Source organism: Rattus norvegicus, chromosome 1 (assembly GCF_036323735.1).
Source record: "Rattus norvegicus strain BN/NHsdMcwi chromosome 1, GRCr8, whole genome shotgun sequence".
In the NCBI taxonomy this organism is placed as follows: domain Eukaryota; kingdom Metazoa; phylum Chordata; class Mammalia; order Rodentia; family Muridae; genus Rattus; species Rattus norvegicus.
In genome coordinates, this window is record NC_086019.1 from 249,184,426 (window position 1) to 249,205,228 (window position 20,803).

General features: G+C 44.0%; 1 protein-coding gene across 50 annotated transcripts in view; it reads right to left on the reverse strand.

Annotated features, from left to right (window-relative positions):
- Sorbs1 (sorbin and SH3 domain containing 1) overlaps positions 1-20,803 on the reverse strand; it is a 222,380-nt gene that overhangs the window by 127,102 nt on the left and 74,475 nt on the right. For 40 of the 50 annotated variants that reach the window (XM_039095037.2, XM_063273997.1, XM_063273996.1 and 37 more), the window contains exon 1: positions 1-20,803. This exon is cut by the window's right edge. The exons of the other annotated variants lie outside the window; for them this stretch is intronic. In XM_039095037.2, coding sequence (XP_038950965.1) covers positions 1-49 — 49 coding nt within the window. In that variant the 5' untranslated portion in view covers positions 50-20,803. 50 annotated transcript variants of the gene reach the window in all.

Consider the following 20,803-nt stretch of genomic DNA (forward strand, 5'->3'; position numbering starts at 1 on the left):
CTTCTGGGGTTAGTTGCAGAAGACAGAAGTGGGAGTAAGAGCTCTTCATTGAGAGAACGGTCGCCTTCTTGACATGGACTCTAACCAGCACAGAAGAGCTCTAAGTGCTTCCCACTGGCTCTGCTACCACAGTGAACCTCTGTGTCCCGACATGCCGAATGGGTAAAATGGCACCAGGACTCCTGTCACAAGGACTTGGGGGCCTCTGTCCGTGCAATATACTGCAGGGCACACAGGAAGCGCTTCATACATGAGTGCGTGTGGACATGACTGGTTTCTTTTTTTTGTGTCTCCCTCTAGTTCCCGAAAGCAGAAGAGAGTTGGAGACGAGTAGAAACGCTGGTTAATGAAATTCGCCTTTATAGTCACTGATTAACAACAGCCCTCTGGGTCCAGTGTGAAGAAGGAGAAACACTGCCAGGAATGAAGGGTTTCTTGCCACAGGCAGAGAATATTTAACTCAGACCTTGTCGTGACTCTCTCCGGGACCAACACTTGTACAGTTTGTAGGTTACGAGACAGCAGAGTCCTTGGGCATCTGTGACAAAGGTTAATCAGTGATTTTGATGGGGGCTGGGAGAGACATCTAGCCACCATGGTCTGCTCTGGGGAAGTTTCATGTGGTCCAAGGAAGTCAGCTTCAGCAGCCTGTAATTGTGGACTTCCTTCTGTTTCTCAAAACAGTGCAAAACCATGTTCTTCCATAAATTCGTAAAGATTATAAAGAGGAAGGATGGATCTAAAACGTGCCTAAAGCCCTCAATAAAAGCAGGAATGAGGTAACAAAGCGCTTGACGCTCCTCCCACCTGCTAAAAATCACAGCTGTACTACTGAACCAGCAAACTTAAATGCGGAGAACCAGACTTGGTGGGGAGTGGGAGCTGAGAAGGGCAGCGCAAAGTCCACCAACAGGCTTGGTTAACTGTCCCCGGTGGACATGGAACTAAAAAATACCAAGGATTTAAAACATATTCCTTCTTACCCCAAACTAAAGGAGAATAGGGCAAGAAGACTGCACCCTAGCCCCTGACTTCAGGGGAGAGGGCTGGGAAGGCTCTTTCCTGGAGCTCCCCGGCCCCTGGTAATTACTTACTTTACAGGAAAAACTGTCAAGAGTCCTTCCAGTGAGGGAAACCCTTTCTGGCCACTCCACTCAGCAAACTCATTAAATTCCAAATGAAGCCAGCTGCTGGGAAGGCAAAGGGCACCCCAGCTGGGGCTCTGGAAATTCCTAGCTAAGAAAATAAATAGAGTGCCTGGGTCATGGGAACTCAGATCTCAGGGCTGTAAGGCAACTGTCAGGAAGATAAGGATGTCACCCCAGGGTGAGCCCTTCCAGCTAAGAAGCGGAGAGGCAGAAATGTCATCTGGCAAGAGAGGGCATGTTGGCGTTCCCACTGCTCCCCTCCACCCACAGCCATTAGAGGGGATTCAATGAAGGAAGAAATGATTGGGGGGAGGGGGTAAAGACAAATGAAACAAAAAAGAGAAGTGCATCCATGTTGGCCCTGGCCTAGAAAATACTGGTGGGGGGCGGAGACCAATTATCAAATTACCCAAATTAGATTTTTTTTATCCATATGTATTTCCTTTATTTCAAGTAGACCGTATATTTCGCCCCCACTTATTTAGAGATTTAGATACATAGCAAACTATTCACAGATGTAGGCTGTAAATCTCATTTAAACCTCACTTCACTCATTTCTACACACCCGACACTATGTTACAGGTTTGGAGTGGAGTCTGACAGTGAAGGGCTTCTCTCAAATGCACCACCATCCTCAACCAACCAACAACGCCTCCCACTCAAGTTGGGCATGATGGCTCATGTCTATAATGCCAGCATTCTGGACAGGAGACAGAAAGACAGCATGTTCAAAGCCAGCCTAAGCTACACAGTGAGATCCTGGTTTTGGGGGTGGGAGTGGGGTTTCATTTACGCACAGACGCGTCAAGTGAAATCTTGTTTGTTTTTGAGTCAAAGTTAAAGTGACAGATTCTCTCATATCTACATCATGAATTGTTTTGTTTCTTTTGTTTGGTTTTTGAGGTTTTTTGGGGTTTTTTGTTTTGTTTTGTTTTGTTTTTTGAAACAGGGTTTTCTGTGTAGTCATGTCTATCCTGAAACTTACTCTGTTCAAAGCTGGCCTCAGAGATCTACCTCTGAGTGCTGGAATTAAAGGCATGAGCCACCACTGCCCAGTCTTTTTGTTGTTTCTTAAAGATAATTATAACTATAACATCTTAGCCAGGTAGGGTGGCTCTGTGTGTGTGTGTGTGTGTGTGTGTGTGTGTGTGTGTGTGTGTGTGTGTAAATAAATGCATACATAAATAAATAACCAACAACAGCAACAACAAAAAAAATCCCAATATCTTTACATAAAACATGATGTGAAACTCACTAAGAATCAATAAAAAGTTTTTTTTTTTTTTAAAAAAAAATCAGACTCCGATTTTCTCTTTGACTTTGATTTCATCCCAAAAGTTGTAACAAAGGGATGCTTGACGAACCTTGCTAAAACACTGGGTCTCTCTTTTCAACCATCCCCTCCAAAGTTAGTAATTAATCCCCTCCGAGTGTGCTGTTTTATAAATTCAGAGACATCTTAATGATAAATGATTTCTCAAATACAAGCTTTTTCTTACAGACAGTAAAAATGTATTTTAAATTGCTACTTAATGAGTCACAGAGTTCAGAAAAACAACAGTGACGTTTTCAAATCTATTCTAACTGTGCCCTCCCACTAAATTTTTAACTTGTACTTTAAAAAAAAAAAAACAATCTTACTGCTCAAATTGAGGACACGGTATGCAATGCCTTGAATCTTCAAATCTCCTTCATGTAGTAATAAAATTCTGGGTTCAAAATAAAAATCCTTTGCTCTCAATTTTTTGGCATAAATCTGAACTCTATAGATCTAAAAAAACATTTCCAATTAGAAGGCGAGTTAATCTGCATGTTTTGCTGATGTCTGTTGTTTGGAAACAGCTCACACTGTAGGCTGTGGGAGCTCTGCTCTGAAACACTTGCAGGGTCTGCTCCCAGAGAGCTGACTGAGGAGCCCCGTGGAGCCCAGCAACCTCTGTTCCTGGCAGTGCAGTTTTAAGGCTGTCGTCTGAGAAACACTGACCGCCACAAGTATAAACCACACAGCCATTCAAGACCAACACCCAAACCCAAACCATCACATGAATCCGGAGATGTTGAAGAATTTCTTCCATCTATTTGCATAGTATTTATATTTTGTACTGATTGCTTCGAGCTTTCGTTTAAGCAAGGAAACAGATTTTTCCTTCTTCTCCTCTAAAATGTTCACAGCGAATGAAGCAGTATGAGAGTGCTGCTCCGCTCACTGGGCCTACTCATCATGACTGCTGCCCGGGTCTGCAGTCTGCAAGCCACCTGGAGCTGGGTTACAAACGAGAAATCTGATAAAAGCACATACATTTCTTATCTCAACATATCTCAGCTGCATGTTTGGGAGAGCAAAGAATCCAAATGGGCCCTAAATGTAAAGCTATTTCACATCCTATTTCACAGTGGCCCAAACCTATAAAACGTTGACACAACGGAAACAAGCAAATGTTTTGCTTTTTTCATGGAAGTATTTCTAACTCCCCGTTTATATCCTACCACATAATCCTATCATACTGTGAGGGCTAATTTCACACCGCATCAAAGCCCTTTTCTCAGTTGGTTTCTTGAGACCTCCATACAATACATTCAGATCACATCTGCCAGTCTCCTCAGAGAGCCACCCCACTCTCCTGTGTACCCAACTTTGTGACCTTGTTTATTAAAAACACTGATTCCAACTTGCGCTGCCCAGATACTCCTGAACGTATGGCCATCCAGTGGAGCATGGGAGGCCTCTTAAAGAAGACCTGCTCCTCCTTCTCCATCAGCCAACGAGTACCAACAACTTCTCAGTTAGGGTGGGGACCTTGTGCCTGTCTCCCTTCTTCCTTGCATCAAGCTCTTAAAGCCCCCAACTTCTCCAGTTGTTTTTACTAAACCGCAGTGCCAGGGCTTAATTACAATTGGATTTCTTTTGGCAAAGACAACACAATTTAAAGAGATTGTTCAAATAGTTTACCTTTTTATATAAAGAAACCCTTTTTTCATTTCAAGTAGGCTCCCTTTTTTTTTTTTTTTTTTTCTTTCCGGAGCTGGGGATCGAACCCAGGGACTTGCGTTTGCTAGGCAAGCGCTCTACCACTGAGCTAAATCCCCAACTCCTAGGCTCCATTTTTTTAAGTACTGTTCAAACTACAGAAAGAATGAATATAAGCACACACTAAGTAAATTAAACAAAAAGACCCACAGGGTCACTTCCCTGACACACCTCATATGATTTTTACTATTAATTTGTTACATTATCTGACCATGAGAATAATGTATGTAGGTATTTCCTCTTACATATTTCTCTCTTGCTATGAAGCTTTTGAAATAAGGTTCTAATGATACATGTTTTCCTTCTTTCTTCCTTTCTTTCTTTTTCAGGTTTCCCCAACTTCAGAAACTTGTGGGGTTTTTTTGTTTTCCAGACAAGGCCTCACTTTGTAGCTCTGGTTGACCCAGAACTCACCAATGTAGACCAGGTTGCTCCCAGAAAAACTAAGAGCAACTTCCCAGAAATGGCATTTCACTCCCTGATGAATACGCCTCTGACAGAGACGTCTGCAAACTCCTCACAACTCTGCAGCACAAAATGCTTTTCTCTTTTGTGCAGGAGTGGTCCAGTTTCAAATTGCGCTTCTCACTTCTTCTCAACTACCCAAACCGGCTGTATTTGACTTATATTGCTAGTGAGGAAAGTCCTGTTACCGTCGAGAGCTAGGCGAAGGCCATCTTATTAATCCTGATAACTCTTTGGTGTGGGAACTGTCACCATCAATTAAAAAAAAAGGAGAAACTGATATCTTGGGGACACACTACCCACAAGAAATAGAACTGTGGACTCCTGTCTGTCTGACCTTAACCTGAAAACCCAAGTCCTTCCTTGAATTCCAAGGCCGAGCCTCACACTACCTTTCGGGTCCTTCTATTTGTTTTCAAAGTCCTCTCTGTGGCATTTGTTGAATGGTGACTCGGAGAATGTTCTAAACAAACTATTCAACACATTTATACAGTTCCTGGGACTCTCTGAGTGACATCACAGCCTGTGCTCACACACACTGTCCTTGACAGGCCTACTATCAGAGGCTCAGAGGTTGCTTAATGGAAGTGGCTGATACTCATTTTTAAAGCTATGTGATGCCCTCGGAGAACAACAGCAAACAGAAGCTTCTAAAACAGCCCATGGGCAGCCCTGAGTGAGCCCTGTCAACCAGGAAAAGGAAGGAAGACTAGTGAAGGCTTCTTTACACAGGCCGCCAGGAGACCCCACAGCACAGATTCTAAAACTGGAAAGGTGGAGATCCCCAAATGAGGACTCCAACTGAAAGTAAAAATTTTAAAAACAAACAAACAAATAAGATAAAGTGATAACATGGGAATAAGGTGTGGTAGCACTTGGGAAGCAAGGGCAGGTGGATCTCTGAGTTCAAGACCAGCCTGGTCTACAGAGAAACCCCGTTTTGGAGGGGGAAAGAAAGAAGGAAGGAAGAAGAGAGAAGGAGAAAGAAGGGGGAGGGAGAGAGAAAGTGAAAGATTGAAGCTTTGTAAAGAACTGGACATTTTAAAAACCCGTTCAGTTCTACCACAGGAGTCACCTTCCAATGACAGGTACCCTAAGTCTACCTGCTTACTCTTTTACTTGGCTCTTGTCAACTCTAGGAGCAAAGATGTTCCCGGTTCCCATAAACACTGGGGTCTTCCTAGCTCTGGCATCGGTGTTGGAATGGGGCTGGGGAAGGCGGTGGTAACTAGTGTATATAAAATGCACAAGCCTGGGGTCCATATAAAGCAGTAATACCTCTTCAAGGCTGGCTCCTTTTGGAGCGTTATTAGCCAGAGCTGGACAAGTGCACTGCAGAGCTTTGAGGAAGGCAGATCATTTCTATCTCACCACACACTCCTGACCCGAGTTCAATCCCCCACCCTTGCCCCAGCCCCTCGCCCAGATCCCACTATAAAAGTGTATCGCTGACACTCGAAAGTTGTCTCATGCACTCACACACATAGCAGTCACATGCACACTCATGATGTGAGGAGCAAACATTACATTTAAAACCATTTAAAAGAATACAGTCTCCAATCCGCCCTACTCCCTTCTGCCAAAGCGGCATGGAACAAATTATCGTTTCTCCCTCTGGAAAATGATTGCACCTCAGCGCTCCGCTGCTGTGACAGCTCCAAGCGAGGTGGGGACAGCACTAGGAAAGCACTTAAACAGAGGTGCTGCAAGAGCTTAGGAAATGCAGCTGTGTGACTTGGACACTTCCTGTCTGTGTCGTTCTGTACCCAAGTATGTGAGAGCTTCGATAGCCTTTACTCTTCCCTCAAAGGAGGCGTCCCTTTCTGAAGGCAGGGCCTGGAACTCGGCACATCCTCGCATTTTCTTTGCTCACTGTAGAACTCTAGAACAGTCAGTATTTCTGATTTTGGATTTTCCAGCTCTACAAGATATACTGGAAACTCTCAGGAGTAAGAGACACTTAAGTGGAACTACCTCAGTAATCACACGGCGAAATTATCCAATAAAAAAATCAGAGCCAGGTTCTTGTTCAGAAACACGTTAGAAATGGCCTCACTTGACATTTTCACTGTATTAATGAAAGAGCATTCTGAGTTAGGCAGAGGAAGACCGCCCACAAGGCCAGAGTAAGTGTTGGGCCTGGGCAGGATGAAATCAAGCTTCCCTATGCCTGTCTCAAGTTCTGCCCATCAAAGACAAACCTTCGAGTCAGACACAGCAAATGAGCTCTTCAAAGAAAGCTTTCACCTTTGTGTTTACAGAGCAGATGGTAGAGAGAACGGCACGCTTCAAAAGAACAAAAATTCTTCATTTGCTGCTAATACTCTTTCTGAATTTTAACACAGGGCCTTGGGTGTAGAATAGGGGCAGTAAAATAAGTTGTTGGTTTGACTTTACATGAAAAGGCAAATGATACTAAGAAATTTTCTCTCTGTAAATATCTCCTACATACAAACACATGCTGTCCACAAAGAACTAACAGGACACTCTGCATAAGGAGAGACCCTTGTTAATTGGGAACACAACTTTTGAAGAATGACTGATTTCCTAGTTTCCTTCTGCGGCATAAGAGACTTTTAGAGTACCACTGTGGATATTAAGGATTGCTCCCAAGTTGCCTCATATATCCCAGAACCACCTTGGGCTCAAAGTTTCCATCTCTTTTGTCAGTAATTAATTTTCCCTACCTTCTAATTTTTCAAAATTTTGTATCTGAATGAATCAAGTCAGTAGGCGTTACAAACAAAAATAGACACAAATCCTAGCTGACACACCACAACAGGCAGACCCACAACAAAATGCATTGTTTACAGCCACACGTGTAACATACTAGATTCCCCCACTGTGTAGTCAACGCCCAAGAGCCTCCCTGTGACAACAGGAGCACCTGTGTGACAAGGCAGATCTAACGACCAATGAATTCACCTTAAACAGACGCAAGAAAGCACGTGCCACAGATTACTCTTTTTAAAATAAACAAATTAAAAAAAACCCACCTCTTTGTGGGTGTAATCCGGGGGCGGGGGCGGGATCAGAAAGCACTGAACTCAGAGCTCCTTCCCACCCCACGTTAGACAGTTCAATAGTCTCAAAAGTCAGAAAGTCACAAGTTAGAATGTCACACTCTGGGCTGGGGAGATAGCTCAGTGGTTAAGAGCACTGACTGCTCTTCCAGAGGACCTGAGTTCAATTCCCAGCAGTTACACGGTGGCTCACAACCATCTGTAATGGGATCTGATGCTCTCTTCTGGTGTGTCTGAAGTCAGCTACTCATCTACATACAATAAATAAAAATCAAAAACAAACAAAAAACCAAAGTAAGCATATCACAGAATGTCACACTCTTCACACTGACACAGCTCATTACGAAGGAACTAACGTTCTCAGTGGTCCTTCTCTTTGTTTCTTTTTTTAAAAAGCTTTTAGTTTTGAAACAGGGTCTCCCTGGGATCCTGGACATCCTGGAACTTGCTCTGTAGATCAGGAGGCCTCAAACTCAAGAGATCCACTCTCCTCAGTCTCCTCAGTGCCGGGATGAAAGGCAAGCACCATCACCATCCCAATTTTCACAGGATGCAGCAAACAGGGTCTGTGGAAAATCATCCACTTTACAGTGATTTTTCTCAATGAGTTCCAGAGTGAAAAAGAGAAGGGCTGTGCTTTGTGGAAGGGGGGGGGGGCTGTGCACTTCTAGCCTCAGCTGAGCCTCTTTGCAGAGAGGGAGCAGCCACACCTTCTGTGACTGCCCCCCTTTCAAACACAGAGCCTTTGGAATTCTTAACGAGGAGTGATAAGATTTTACTAAAATATTGACCAGATTTTTTAAAAATTCAGGTTCATGATTACAACCATTTTATTTAAAAATACAATCATTGTATTCAAAAGGAACGCTGAGAACAGGAGAAATAGTCTTCTCCTGGAAAGAGCACAGTCAGTTACCCCAAAAAACATGGTCAGTCCTGAAAACATGCAGACCAGTAACATCAGACTGAGCAGGCTAGATTTATGTATTCAGGAATAGATACATACATATAATCACATGCATATGTACTATACACATATATGTATTACACATACATACATACACACACACACACACACACGTATGTAACAATTTATGAAAAAAGAGACCATGAATTTGAAAGAGAGCAAGGAGGGGTAGATGGAAGGGCTCGAAGGGAAAAAAGGAAGAGGGAGATGATATAATTTGATAAGAAGGTAAACCAAGGTAGTTTCTTAACCCCCATCAGAGGGTTGAAGCTTTTGTGCTTGAACAACTAACATGTTTAGTGGTTCAGATGCCTTAGAAATAGTAAAGGTAAGTTCTTGTTTATTTGAGAAAGGAGAACGTTATCCCTTCTACAGCTAATTGGATCTGTCTCTCTGGAAACATTACTAACCTGATCTTTTCGTTCCTGGCTTTTAGTTCATGAGATTATATTTTTTTTATATTTTATTATTGTATTTCATGTCTATGGTTGTTCTGTGTGCATTACTTGCATGGCAGGTGTTCACAGAGGCCACACGAGAGTGACAGATTCCCTGGAACTGGAGTTATACGTGGTTGTGAATTGTCATGTGGGTGCTGGTCATAGAACCTGAATCTCCTGCAAAAGAAGCTCACTAGCACTCTTAATAGCCGAGCATCTCCAAAGCCTCTACGTTACTTATTTTTAAACTTTTAAAAACTCTCTGGAACAATGACTGGTTTTGTTCTGTTTTGTCTTTTTTTAAGGATTTAAGATGAAAGAATTCCACTGACTGACCAGAATTTTTGATTTCTAAGAATTCCTGATTTATGAGATGTCTTGAGCGAGTTGGTGGGGGATAGGATAGGGGCTGTTCGACATTTAAGACCATTTAAGAAATACGCCTGTCTTTCGAAAGAGCTGAAGGTGCAGCAAGGTCAGGCCTTGACAGAGCCTGGGGATAGCTGGAGTCTTTAGTGCTGTGGGGCAAGGAACTGGCCCAGCTTCAAAGCAGCAAAGCCAGGCTGGTTCCCCACGCACCCTGGGGTAGAGAGGGCAAAGATTGGCTCTGCTCCTATCTGGGGCCTCAGCCCTGTCTGCCCCTCAAGGTTTCCTGCTGCCTGAGAAAACATGTGAAATATTTCCATGAAGGGCCTGCTGTGTGGAAGCAACAGGAAAGAAAGGTTTACTCCAGAGACTCCCCGTGCACGGCGAGGTGGGGGTCCATCTGACGATCTCTGTCTTCCAAACAACTTGTTATTCTTACCAGATGTTTTCAAAGGCAGGTCCTGTGCATGATCTCCAAGAGGTGTTTTATCTTTGTTATTTTTTTTAATTTTTGGTATGGAAAGTATTTCAGTGTGAGAAGTACTGTTACTGAGTACCAATGACCAACCCAAATGCAAACTGATGCAGGGGCCCCCACAGAAGTACTATGGAAACTTGCTTAAGTTAAGAAATGAAGTACTCATATACTCTGGAACCTCGCAGAGGAAGTAAAAAACCAATTCTTTAAATCTAACCTCTGTGGCCGCAAGATAGCTTGCTTGCCGCCAGGCCTGACTGCAGTTTGATCTGCAGAGCCCATGAGGCAGAAGGAGAAAACTGACTTTAAGCTGACCTCCATCCTCCACACGCAAACACGCTCGCACACACACAGTAAATAAATTAAATGTTAAAAAAATCCTTATTAAAAAATAATCTTTATCAATTTCTAGCAAAGGCCTGCTCAGACTTCACTGGGTAAACATGGCCCAGTTCAAAACTCCATCCCATAATGGCCTTTGCCAACTGTCTGCACACACCCTTCTCCAGTCGGCTAAGGCACCAGATGAACAGTGTGCCCTTTCATTCTGCTCCCACTGCTAAGCCCTCCCTGGATGGCCTACGTGTCTGAAACATTTCACCTCTTCCTCCTCCCAGGCCCTGCAAGCTAAGCTGTCTCGCTCACGTCCTTAAGACATCCAGCTCAGAATATGGCTTCTACGGAACCTCATCACACCGAGGGAGACTGAGGAAGAAAGGTGCTCAGTGGCCACATGCATCCCCGTGGCCTAACAAGGCCAGATTGCAATGTCAAAAGGTGGGAGACACCTGAGGTGAAGAGAGCCCAGTGGGGCAGAGTGCAAACCTGGTGAGTCTACTCTGGGTTCCTTTCCTCATCTGCCGAGTGTGACGTCATCACACCTACCCTGGGTATTACAATGATTGAATATGGCACAGAGAAAGCCTTAGGTACAGAGAGAAATCGAGTCCTGCGTCACCGTTACCGCAAGTTGCTTTCCCCACTCCTGCCTACGCCCTTTAAAAATAGTTCCTTTATTAAAATCTCCTCAAATTACCTGACTTGAATGTACCATATGTTTCCTGCCAGGCCTCACATAAGCTCAGTAAGTGACATTTTCCTTTCCTCATCTCCTCGCCTCCTCCGAATGTACCCTTTTCCTCCTTTAGAAAAAAAAAATACTTCTTTTGAAACAATAAAACCTCGGAGCAGAAGACATGGCTCAATGGTTAGCTACTCTTGCAGAGGATCAGGAGTTTGAGTCTCAGTATCCCTGAGAAGGCTCACCACACCACCTTGCAACTCTACTTGCAAAGGGATCTGATGCCCTCTTCTGATCTCTATAGGCACCAAGCATGTATATGTTGTACACACATACATGTATGCAGACAAAACACTCACTGAGTAAAACTAACACACACACTAACACACACACACACACACACACACACACACACACACACACACTTCACATCTCACTATTTATTCACTTCCATTCTTTTAGGCCTCAAACCCAGGACAAATGGCTACCTAAACTGTCTGTTTAACATATCAAAGTGAACCTGGCTACCAGGACCTCCCAGCATCCCTCAGTCCCTACTTGGACAGTGTATGGTTGGCATACCCTTCCCCATATAATCCAGCCATCTTGGTTACCCAGTCCTTTTGTCTGTCCTTTAACCTCTTGGCCCCTTAGTCTCCTGGTTCTTCCCCTCTCCTCTTCCCTCTCTCCTCACAAGGTTCAGCTCAGAGCCATGTCCACTCAGGACTCTCCCAGAGGTCCCTGCCTCTGGCTATGCTCTCCCTCAGCTCTATGATAAACCTCTCCCTTACCACACCTAGGAACCACCATGTCCTCCATTTTTATTTCTATTTCTCATTCATATCCCATCTCAATGTTCAACTCCTCTAGAAATTTAGCTCACCTAAATTATAAATGCTGACGCTGTGTCTGACTTAACCTGTACTAGAAGTCTCTTTCTCGCTGATTTATAAGGTCATAAGACCTCAAGGCTCAAGCATTCTTAAGTTGTCCTTTGCTAAGCCAGCATTTCCCAAAATATGTCCCACAAAGCACTATTCCTAGGGAGGTCAGCAGGTATACAGCAAAGGAGCTGTGGAAAGGTTGGAACATCCCACTTCAGAGACCTTTCAAAGACCATCAATGACACATCTAGACATCCAAAAACTCCTACCAAAAAAGAATCCTGTTTAACGTGGGCTCAATGGCACCCATGTGCAGTTCCACAAAACCTCCTACAAAGATGGAGAACAGAAATATCGCTTGAGCTCAAGACTCAAAACTAGTTTGAGCAACAGAAGGGGACCATGTTTTATCCCTCATCCTCAAAAACTCCTATTTAAATTAACAAAAGCAACACTCATTGTATTTTACCCAGAATTCCACACTCGTCCCTACAAGTAAGACATTCATTAGCAACCAATACAACAAAATACTCCAAGAGAAGAAAAACTATTTTCTCAAGATCACTCAGAGAGTAATGGGGGAGCTACCACCAGGTCTTTGGATCCCCGCCTCCTGCTCTTCACTATAGTAGAGGTTCTCAAACTTTGGTTTACAAGTTAGAACCACTTAAGCGTGTTACACAGCAGGCAGTGGGAATCACCAGAGGCTTCCTAACTTAGTGGTTATGGTGTATGTTTCTAGCTAATGTATTATTGCTGCCCTCTGTAGCAGCAAGAGGGAGTTGAGAGCGATTGCCCTACATAACACAATTAGTGGAAAGCCATAAAGATACAAAAATGACAAGAGCTTCAACAACTCACAGCTCTAAGAGGAAACACTCTATTGAATTACTAAACGCAAGATCAAAGAACTCACATCTGGGCAGTGAGGGCTGAGGTAGATCTTAAAGGACAGAGATCAGACAAAAGAAAAGAGATGCCTCAAGTGGTTATAATGTTTCTAAAATGCCCAAGACTTCAGAGTGGGAAGGGCCCAGCCTGCTTGTCTTTGGAGAACTCCTAGTTCTTACATTTGCATAAGGGTGTGACCGCTATTTCAAATATTCACAGCAAAACACTTTTTAAATAGAGTAGCTGCTATCCAAATAAGAAATTCTGGGACCCTGGCAAAGGCCTCTCTGCTCTCTTTCCATCTGTCCCTTTCCTTTCTCTACTCGGGCCTTTGGCCTGACTAAGATCCTATCTCTGAACCAAGTTACGCTGGCCACTAGGTCTGAAAGACAAACAACCCATCCTTTTCTGGAGTAAGGCAGGACTGGAGAGTCAAAAGTAGCCATCCACAAGTATGGTTCTCGAGGAGCATGGATGAAATGAAGTAATTTCCTTGGTATGCCTCTCCTCCAACAGCACAACACTGGCAAAGGGGTTTCCACTGACACGGTTCAGTCAAATGCCTCAAAAGGGTAACCAGGATTGAAAGCTCTCTCTGAAGAACTTCAGAGGCCACCACCAGGTACCAAGTGCCATTCCATACAGTGCTGCTGCTGGCCACGGCTTTCAAAGAAATAACGCTGACTTGAATGGTGTAGGAGATGCTATATTTCCCTCTAGTCATTCACTTGTAGGCGCTTATTAAACCTTGGTTGACTCACTAGGTAGGAGAGGGGCAATTGGTACAATGCAAGTGACAGCAACTTCTGCTGCTGCTGTCACCACCACCTCCACCCCAAATTAAGGCAAAGGAAGCATCCAGGGAATGAGTCAGGAGGAGAGTGTAGCTGAACACAGCATCAGAGGCTAAGGTCAAGGAGGCTACTCCCAAGAGACTGAGGCAGGGATAGGAAGAAGGGGAGAAGGAAAGGAAGGACAGATGGTCCACCAGCACCTGCTCCATGCCACACAATGTCAGGTCCTTCATCTGTCTTCTCTGTCACTGTCATCCTCTCTGTAAGGGGAGAAGCAAACCTCAGAAGCTAAGTCAAATACCTAACAAACCCCAGCAGGGGGATTTTTAGCTCCAGTTCTGTCCAAATCCAAAAGGAGTGGCCTTCGCTGCTGTAAGACAAGAGACCCTTAACCCCCACTGCCATAGACAAGTAAACCAGAGTAAGTGCATCTTCTAGACATTTCTAGAGATTCTGTGTATAGCCTGAACCATTTGGAAATCATTCAATAAAAGCCAAATCATGCATGCACACATGAAGTATACATCTACCTAAATATAAACGTCTGATTATTATAAAGCTCTGCCTTGGTCATACGTGGGGGAAATCATTTCTTAGACATCCACTTGAGGGGTGTGGATCCATAAATATGATGGTTTGAAATACCATCTTCACCTTTCTGTTCTAGGAGGCCACACAAAAACAACAGGAAACACGAGAGAGGATGGGGTCTAAGCAAATGTAAGAGACACATAGTTATAACACAGACGCCATACTGGGTCAAAGCTTCTAAGTCTCAGAGGTCGGTTCAAGAACATGCAGAGCTTAAGTTCACCCTAGGATATGTGTACCTATGTCTATCAATATGCCCAGCACGGCCTATCAGTTTTATATAGACTAGTTGGGTTTTATTTATTTGCAATAGACTATCGTTTATTTATTCTTTAACAATTTCATACCTGTATATCCTAATTCCTCCTGCCCACTTCCTCCTTCAAATATGTCCCCCTCTCTGCTTCATGGCCACAACCGTTTTGGTTTGTGGTATCTGTTTAGTTGGGTTTCACACACACACACACACACACACACACACACACACACACACACACACACAGGTGCAGTTGATACTACCTATTGAAATGACTGGTACCATTGGCTTGATCTTAAACAGGCAACCACAGATATTTATGAGGAAAATGGCTAAGTCATGACAAGAGGGACACCTTTCACAAAACTCTCCCCCAGCACATTTGTCTCCCATTCATTCTACCTCTTCTTCATTGATGTTCCTGAGTCTTGAGGGGGAGGGGCGAGGTTAATGCAGATGTACCAATTAGGGCTGTGCACTCAAAAGAGACTACTGATTTTAATTATATTATCTTGACACTAAGATAAATATCCTTGTATCAGTGGGGAAGCTGAGGCACAAAAAGATTAACTGGCTGAAACCACGTGGTACAAGAGTAACAGGAGAAAGTACTTTTTCAGCTCATGTCCCCAAGTTCTAGGGTTCTGCTTACAGCAGAAAAACAGTTAAGTGGATGGACTTAGATACACTATACCATGCATAGCTTCACAGGTAAAAGGGTAAAACAACGACTGCTAGTGTATCATCACACAGCTACTCCTTAAAAACTGCTAGTTTTCAGAGACTACGCAATTCAATTTGTAAAGTGAAAGGACCTCCAGGATCATGGATTAAAAGAAAACAACAACATCATCATCAAGGAAAGAATATGGCCGAGGGTACACACAGAAGTACTCCTGAATGCAAAAGTCATCTCCCAAGAGAGAATGCAAGAAAGTGGTGTCCCAGGCTGCTTCTGAGGAGAGCTCTTTTAATACAACAAGGGCAGAAGATTTACTTTTTTTTTTTTTTTTTGGTTCTTTTTTTTCGGAGCTGGGGACCGAACCCAGGGCCTTGCGCTTCCTAGGCAAGCACTCTACCACTGAGCTAAATCCCCAACCCCAAGATTTACTTTTTATCGCAGATATTTTTCTACTTTTTAGTTTTTATACACGATCACGTACAGTCTATTTACTTAAAGAAAACTAAATCTAAAGTAAAATTAATTCACAGTGAGGTAGGTGAGTCAAATGAAAGCAATAAGAGTAATCTGTGATTAAAAAAAATCCTTTGGAGATTAAGTGCCCTTGCTGCTCTTGCAGAGGCCCCCAGGTTCGGGGGCTCACAACCACCTATGACTCCAGTTGCAAGGGATTGATCAGATGGCCTTTGCAGGCTTCTGAGGGCCGTCAGGAACACACTGCACATACATTCGCTCAAACCCCACATAAAATAATAACCAACCTCTCTTTAAAGAGCATGCTATAAAACGTCTTTTACGCTTTCCATGAAGAAGTAAACAACTTCCTGCAACCTTTCATAGAAAGATTCTAAATGTTTCCAACTAGAAGAAAAAAATGTGCTTGCTGTTTTAGAGCAAGACACAGTTGCATTAAGATATCAACAGCAGGGCTAAGAATATAGCCCTGTGGCAGAAGACTTCCCTCATCTGTACCAGGTCGTGGGCTAGATTCCCCAGCACACAACAAACAAACAAACAAACAAACAAACAAATAAATGAGAATCTCTGGCCCATAATAGATAAATAAATTAGTGAATGAATGAATAAACAGTAGATAAATAAATAAACAAATAAATAAATAAGTAAATGCATGTATGTATGTGGTAGGCAGCTACCAGGAAATTTCCTGTGTGGATTATAGCAAAAAGCCCACCATTATCTGTGCACAGAGAAGGTGCTAGAAAAATTAAAATGAAGACAGCAGTTAATGAGCCAGCACAACTGCCAAGCAACTAAAATAGAAAAGTGTGTGTCACCTTCGTAACACCAAAGAAGCAGAGTCTCTCATGTCCTGCAAAACACGCGGGGCATCCTGCCTTGCCAACTTGAAACAGTATTATTTTTAAGCTACTATAATTAGTTACCACTTGTCTATGAATCAGCCTTTATGAGGCAATAGCATCTAAGCCCATCAGATGAAACACGAGGCCACATCATGTCTGTTTATTATTCTGAAAAGGGAGGGTGCCAAGTTTCCTGCAACACCCAAGTCAAACACTGAAATTCAGAGGACAGAATGTCCCGTTGTCCACATTTGAAGATAGGAATATATTTTCATCTAATGCATCAGGTTCAGCTGGCAACAGGAAGGAACTGAATTCCAGAGGCCCAAAATAGGGCTTGAGTACTAAAGCACCTTTTGCCACTCATATAGGATAGAGTTTGTCTTTTAGAACATTACGTTACTGCATTTTAAAGTGTCCATTTCGTCAGCAAACATGAAAAATGTCTCGGTGACAGGAATCAGCAAATGTGTTGAAGTTGGAGGGTGTTGCTTTGTTTTGTTTTATTTTATTTTATTCCCCAGTACACTGATTTCCTAAGTTTCTTAAGCATGAAGGCAGAGCCTTTCATATTAGCCTTTTCCGGAAAAGGATATACCTTAAAAGTCAGGTCTCACAATACGATAGACTTTTTCAGGCTTCAAAGCCAAGTCCAGCCAGAGAGGAAGCACTAAGACCAAAGAGCTTCATAGCTACCTTGGCATGCCCCATTAGAGGGTACGGGCTCAAAGTCACAGCTGAGAGGGACATCAGATAGCAACAGTACCAATGATACCAGCACGGTCAACACCACAGGACGGAGACAATCCAGAAGAGGAGGCTGGCTCTTCGGTCATGACACATTAAGGGTCTGAAAGGCTCGAAACACGCACAGTCACCTGCCTGCACACATGGCTACAGTTGTGCCTGCAGCTACTTTTGAAACAAGCACACGGTTTCTGGTCCCAGCTCTGATATTTACAAGCCACAATTCCTTCCGGAAAGTGTTTTAACACTAGAACGTTGGCTATCTCCCTATACAAAGACAACAAGGAACAGGGGCTAAGAGAGCTGGAATAATACTTGCCCAGGGTCAAACCTCTCAAGAATCCTGAAAACCAAAACTATAGTGTGAGTGTAAGTGTGTGTGTGTGTGTGTGTGTGTGTGTGTGTTTAATAACTTTTAGAATTTTGTCGTATGGTGCTTTATAACTCTTACTTTTGACAACCCTCTGGTAAGGGCACCATTGTTTGCTCCTTTTTAGAGATAAACAAAGGCCCAGAGAGGTTTAGCAACATTCCGGGGCTCCATAGCTAATGGAATGTGAACTTCAGCAGTCTCCCTCCAGGGCATACACTACTGCACTGTACCTGTGCAAGCATACCGTCATCGCCACTGTATTATGATTACCCTTACATCAATCCCAATTTCACAAACGAGGACAATGAGGCTCGGAGGTAAGTCACAAACCAAGATCACAAAGCTGGCAAGTGGCCAGGATGCATAACCCAACCCCCATGACTGCAAACATGGTCTCCCAACCAGTGAACAAACTTTAGTCCACAGATAATCTGCGTCCACGGAGCTCCAGACCTGATGTTCTCAAAGTCCCTTTTCTTTGTTAAAGATAAAGGAGGCACAGCTTCCTCTGGGAGCTGGAAGATTTTTCACTTCACTTCTAGACCAGATCAACCCTTCCCACACTCCCCGGGGCAGAGTCCAAACCAGCCGCAAACAGCAGGTGCCCAGTGCTAACCAATACCAGCAAAGATGATGATGACAGAAATACTTTAAATGCTGGGCTATGGCTCCCAGGGGAATTAGACAAGTCGGTTTGTGTATGTGGGGGTGGAGGGTGGGGGTGTGCATGGCAAAATGCTAGCAATTTCTAAAGCACTGTAAGCAGGTATGTCCTATCTCAGCAGGTGGGATGTTTCTCTTACTCATTCCTACCAACCTTTCAACTCACAGGTTCCACTTGGACTTCCCTGTAGTGCCACATGCCACCCTGGAAGGCGAGTATTAGGTTTGATACCCTAGACACACACACACACGCGTGTGTGTGTGTGTGTGTGTGTGTGTGTGAGAGAGAGAGAGAGAGAGAGAGAGAGAGAGAGAGAGAGAGAGAGAGAGAGGGGGCGTGCGCACACACACACACACACACACACACACACACACAGAGTGGTCCTTGCTCAGCGCCTTGCAGATAAAAGGCTCACAATATGTCTTAGTTGATTAGAATGATGGAACAAGATGGCTTTCAAAGCACTCACTTCCACTGTGTAAGGGTTGCCAGGCAGCAGTCTCTGCTCCACTGAAATGGCTATGTGAGAATCATCTTAATTAGCACTCCCATTGTTTGTATGCAAATGTACACCCCTACCCTGGGTTCTTTAAAAAGCTTTCCTTAAATCAAACATCCCTCACTGTGATTTGCCTCTTTAAATCCTTTTCCAAAGACAGTAAAGAGATCAATTTCAATAGAGCTGGAGTCTTAATGATTCCAGATCTGTAGCAACAGAGACAAACTTCTTTTCTCTACTAGGCCAGCTCCGGGGTTTCTCCTTGGACTTAGTCATTCCAAAATAAAATGGGTTCCAAGCTGCAGAACAGTGGACCAGTGCCTGGATTGCAGGGCTGAGGGTCTTCAGGGTCACTACTGATTTTCCGGCCTCCCTCTCCTCCCTTCCCCATACACTCCGCTTCATACTCAAGCTTCTGAGCTGTCTCTACCAGCCCATCCCTAGCTTCTTCTTTCCTTTGACTTCTGACCTGGTAGGGGGAGCGCCCCAGCCCAGGGAGAGGCCCACATGCTTCAGGAACATTCGGCCACAGTGGAGCTGTCAGTAGACTAGCCCAAACCAGCCCAGCCCAGTCCTGGGTGGGAGTCCTGAGGGACAAATCATCTGGGGATTAAGAAAGGGTATGATGGAAAGTTCTGGGTGGTCAGCAGGGTTGAATCCTGTAGGAAGCCATTACCAGGCTATGCCAGGCCGTCCAGAAAGCCAGCCACAACACTGGAGGGAAGAGGAACGTAAGATGGCAAGTTCTTGGAAGGGAAGTAGGGAAATCCAAGTTTATCTGAGCTCAGAGAAAAACCCTTTGGTTCAGAGAGGGTTGGGAGGCTGAGAGCTGCAGAACTCTGGAAAGCCCTTTAAAAGGCTATGAAGCACTCCTAGCACTGGAATGTTCTATTTGTGTCTGGGCCACAATAAAGGGAGCAGGGTGGAAGCTGAACAAAGCACTTACGAAAAAGATAAGACCTTGGCTGAGTTAAAACAGTGAGGTATGAATAATCTTCAGGAGTGAGAGACTGCGTGGGCCCTAGAGGACAGCTTTGGGTGTCAATCCTCAGGCACCGGCTTACTTTGTTTTGGTTTTATTAAAGGCAGGGTCTCTCACTTGCTTGGTACTCAACAGGTAGATGAGGCTGGCTGGTCAGCCATCACGGCTATCTCTGATTCCCCAGCACTAGGATGGCTAGGATGAGCCACTCTCCCTGATTTGATGTGGGTTACAGAGGTGGAACTCACAAGAGAACTCGGGCTCTCATACTGCCTGAGCTATCTCCCTAGCCCCAGCTACAGTTTTAATGTTGATGTCTTGTCAAAAAGGGAGGCAAAGAGGTAAGAAGGCTGAAGTGGCCACTGTAATATGACAGGGAAAACCTGCCATGTGATTCCTGTTGCATCCAACTACGAGGAAGAAAAACCCCATTGAGAACAACTGAGGCAGAAGACAGGTGTGAGACAAGACGCCTCAGCGGCCTCAGGAATGGCAGGTTTCTAGTCCATCAGATCCTTGGCAGTAAAAAGTGACATGACTGCCACTGATGAATCACTGAGATCCTTCAAATATCTCCAGGATGGAGAATGGCATTGAAAGAAGGTTCTAGAAGCATACCAAGAAGTCTCACATCAGCATCCAGAATAGTCCAAACCAGGACAATTAAATGAATCAGTATCTAAGAAAAGCAAATACTGACTGCCACGAAGGGACATGTGTCCACAATGAACAAGTACGGAGCTAATCAGCTGCCTTTTAAGATTAGATTTATCAGACCGGTAGTTCAGATGCGTGTGACATCAGTGCATCTCATCTTTAACACAGCTCCCTATTTCCCTGTGAACATGAGGAAAGAATTACCATGTCAGCATGACGTCAGCAATCTAGCAGACTCACACACAGATTAAGCCACCCTCCTCTAAACGTCACCATTCTGCAGCAGGTATCTGAATCTAGCACTGTCCTGGACATTTTGATAAATAACATATCGAGAGGTGACCAATAAGGAAGGGATCACTACCCCGCTCGATCCTGTTACTATTGGGTTCTAAACAGTCTGCAGATTTTAAATGAGTTACACCTAGTACAGTAGAACTAAAGATAAAGGAACAAAAGTCTACACATAGCAGATGGGCCTTGAAGGCAGGAGCATTTTCGTGGTCTGCTGGCTTACTGGAAGGA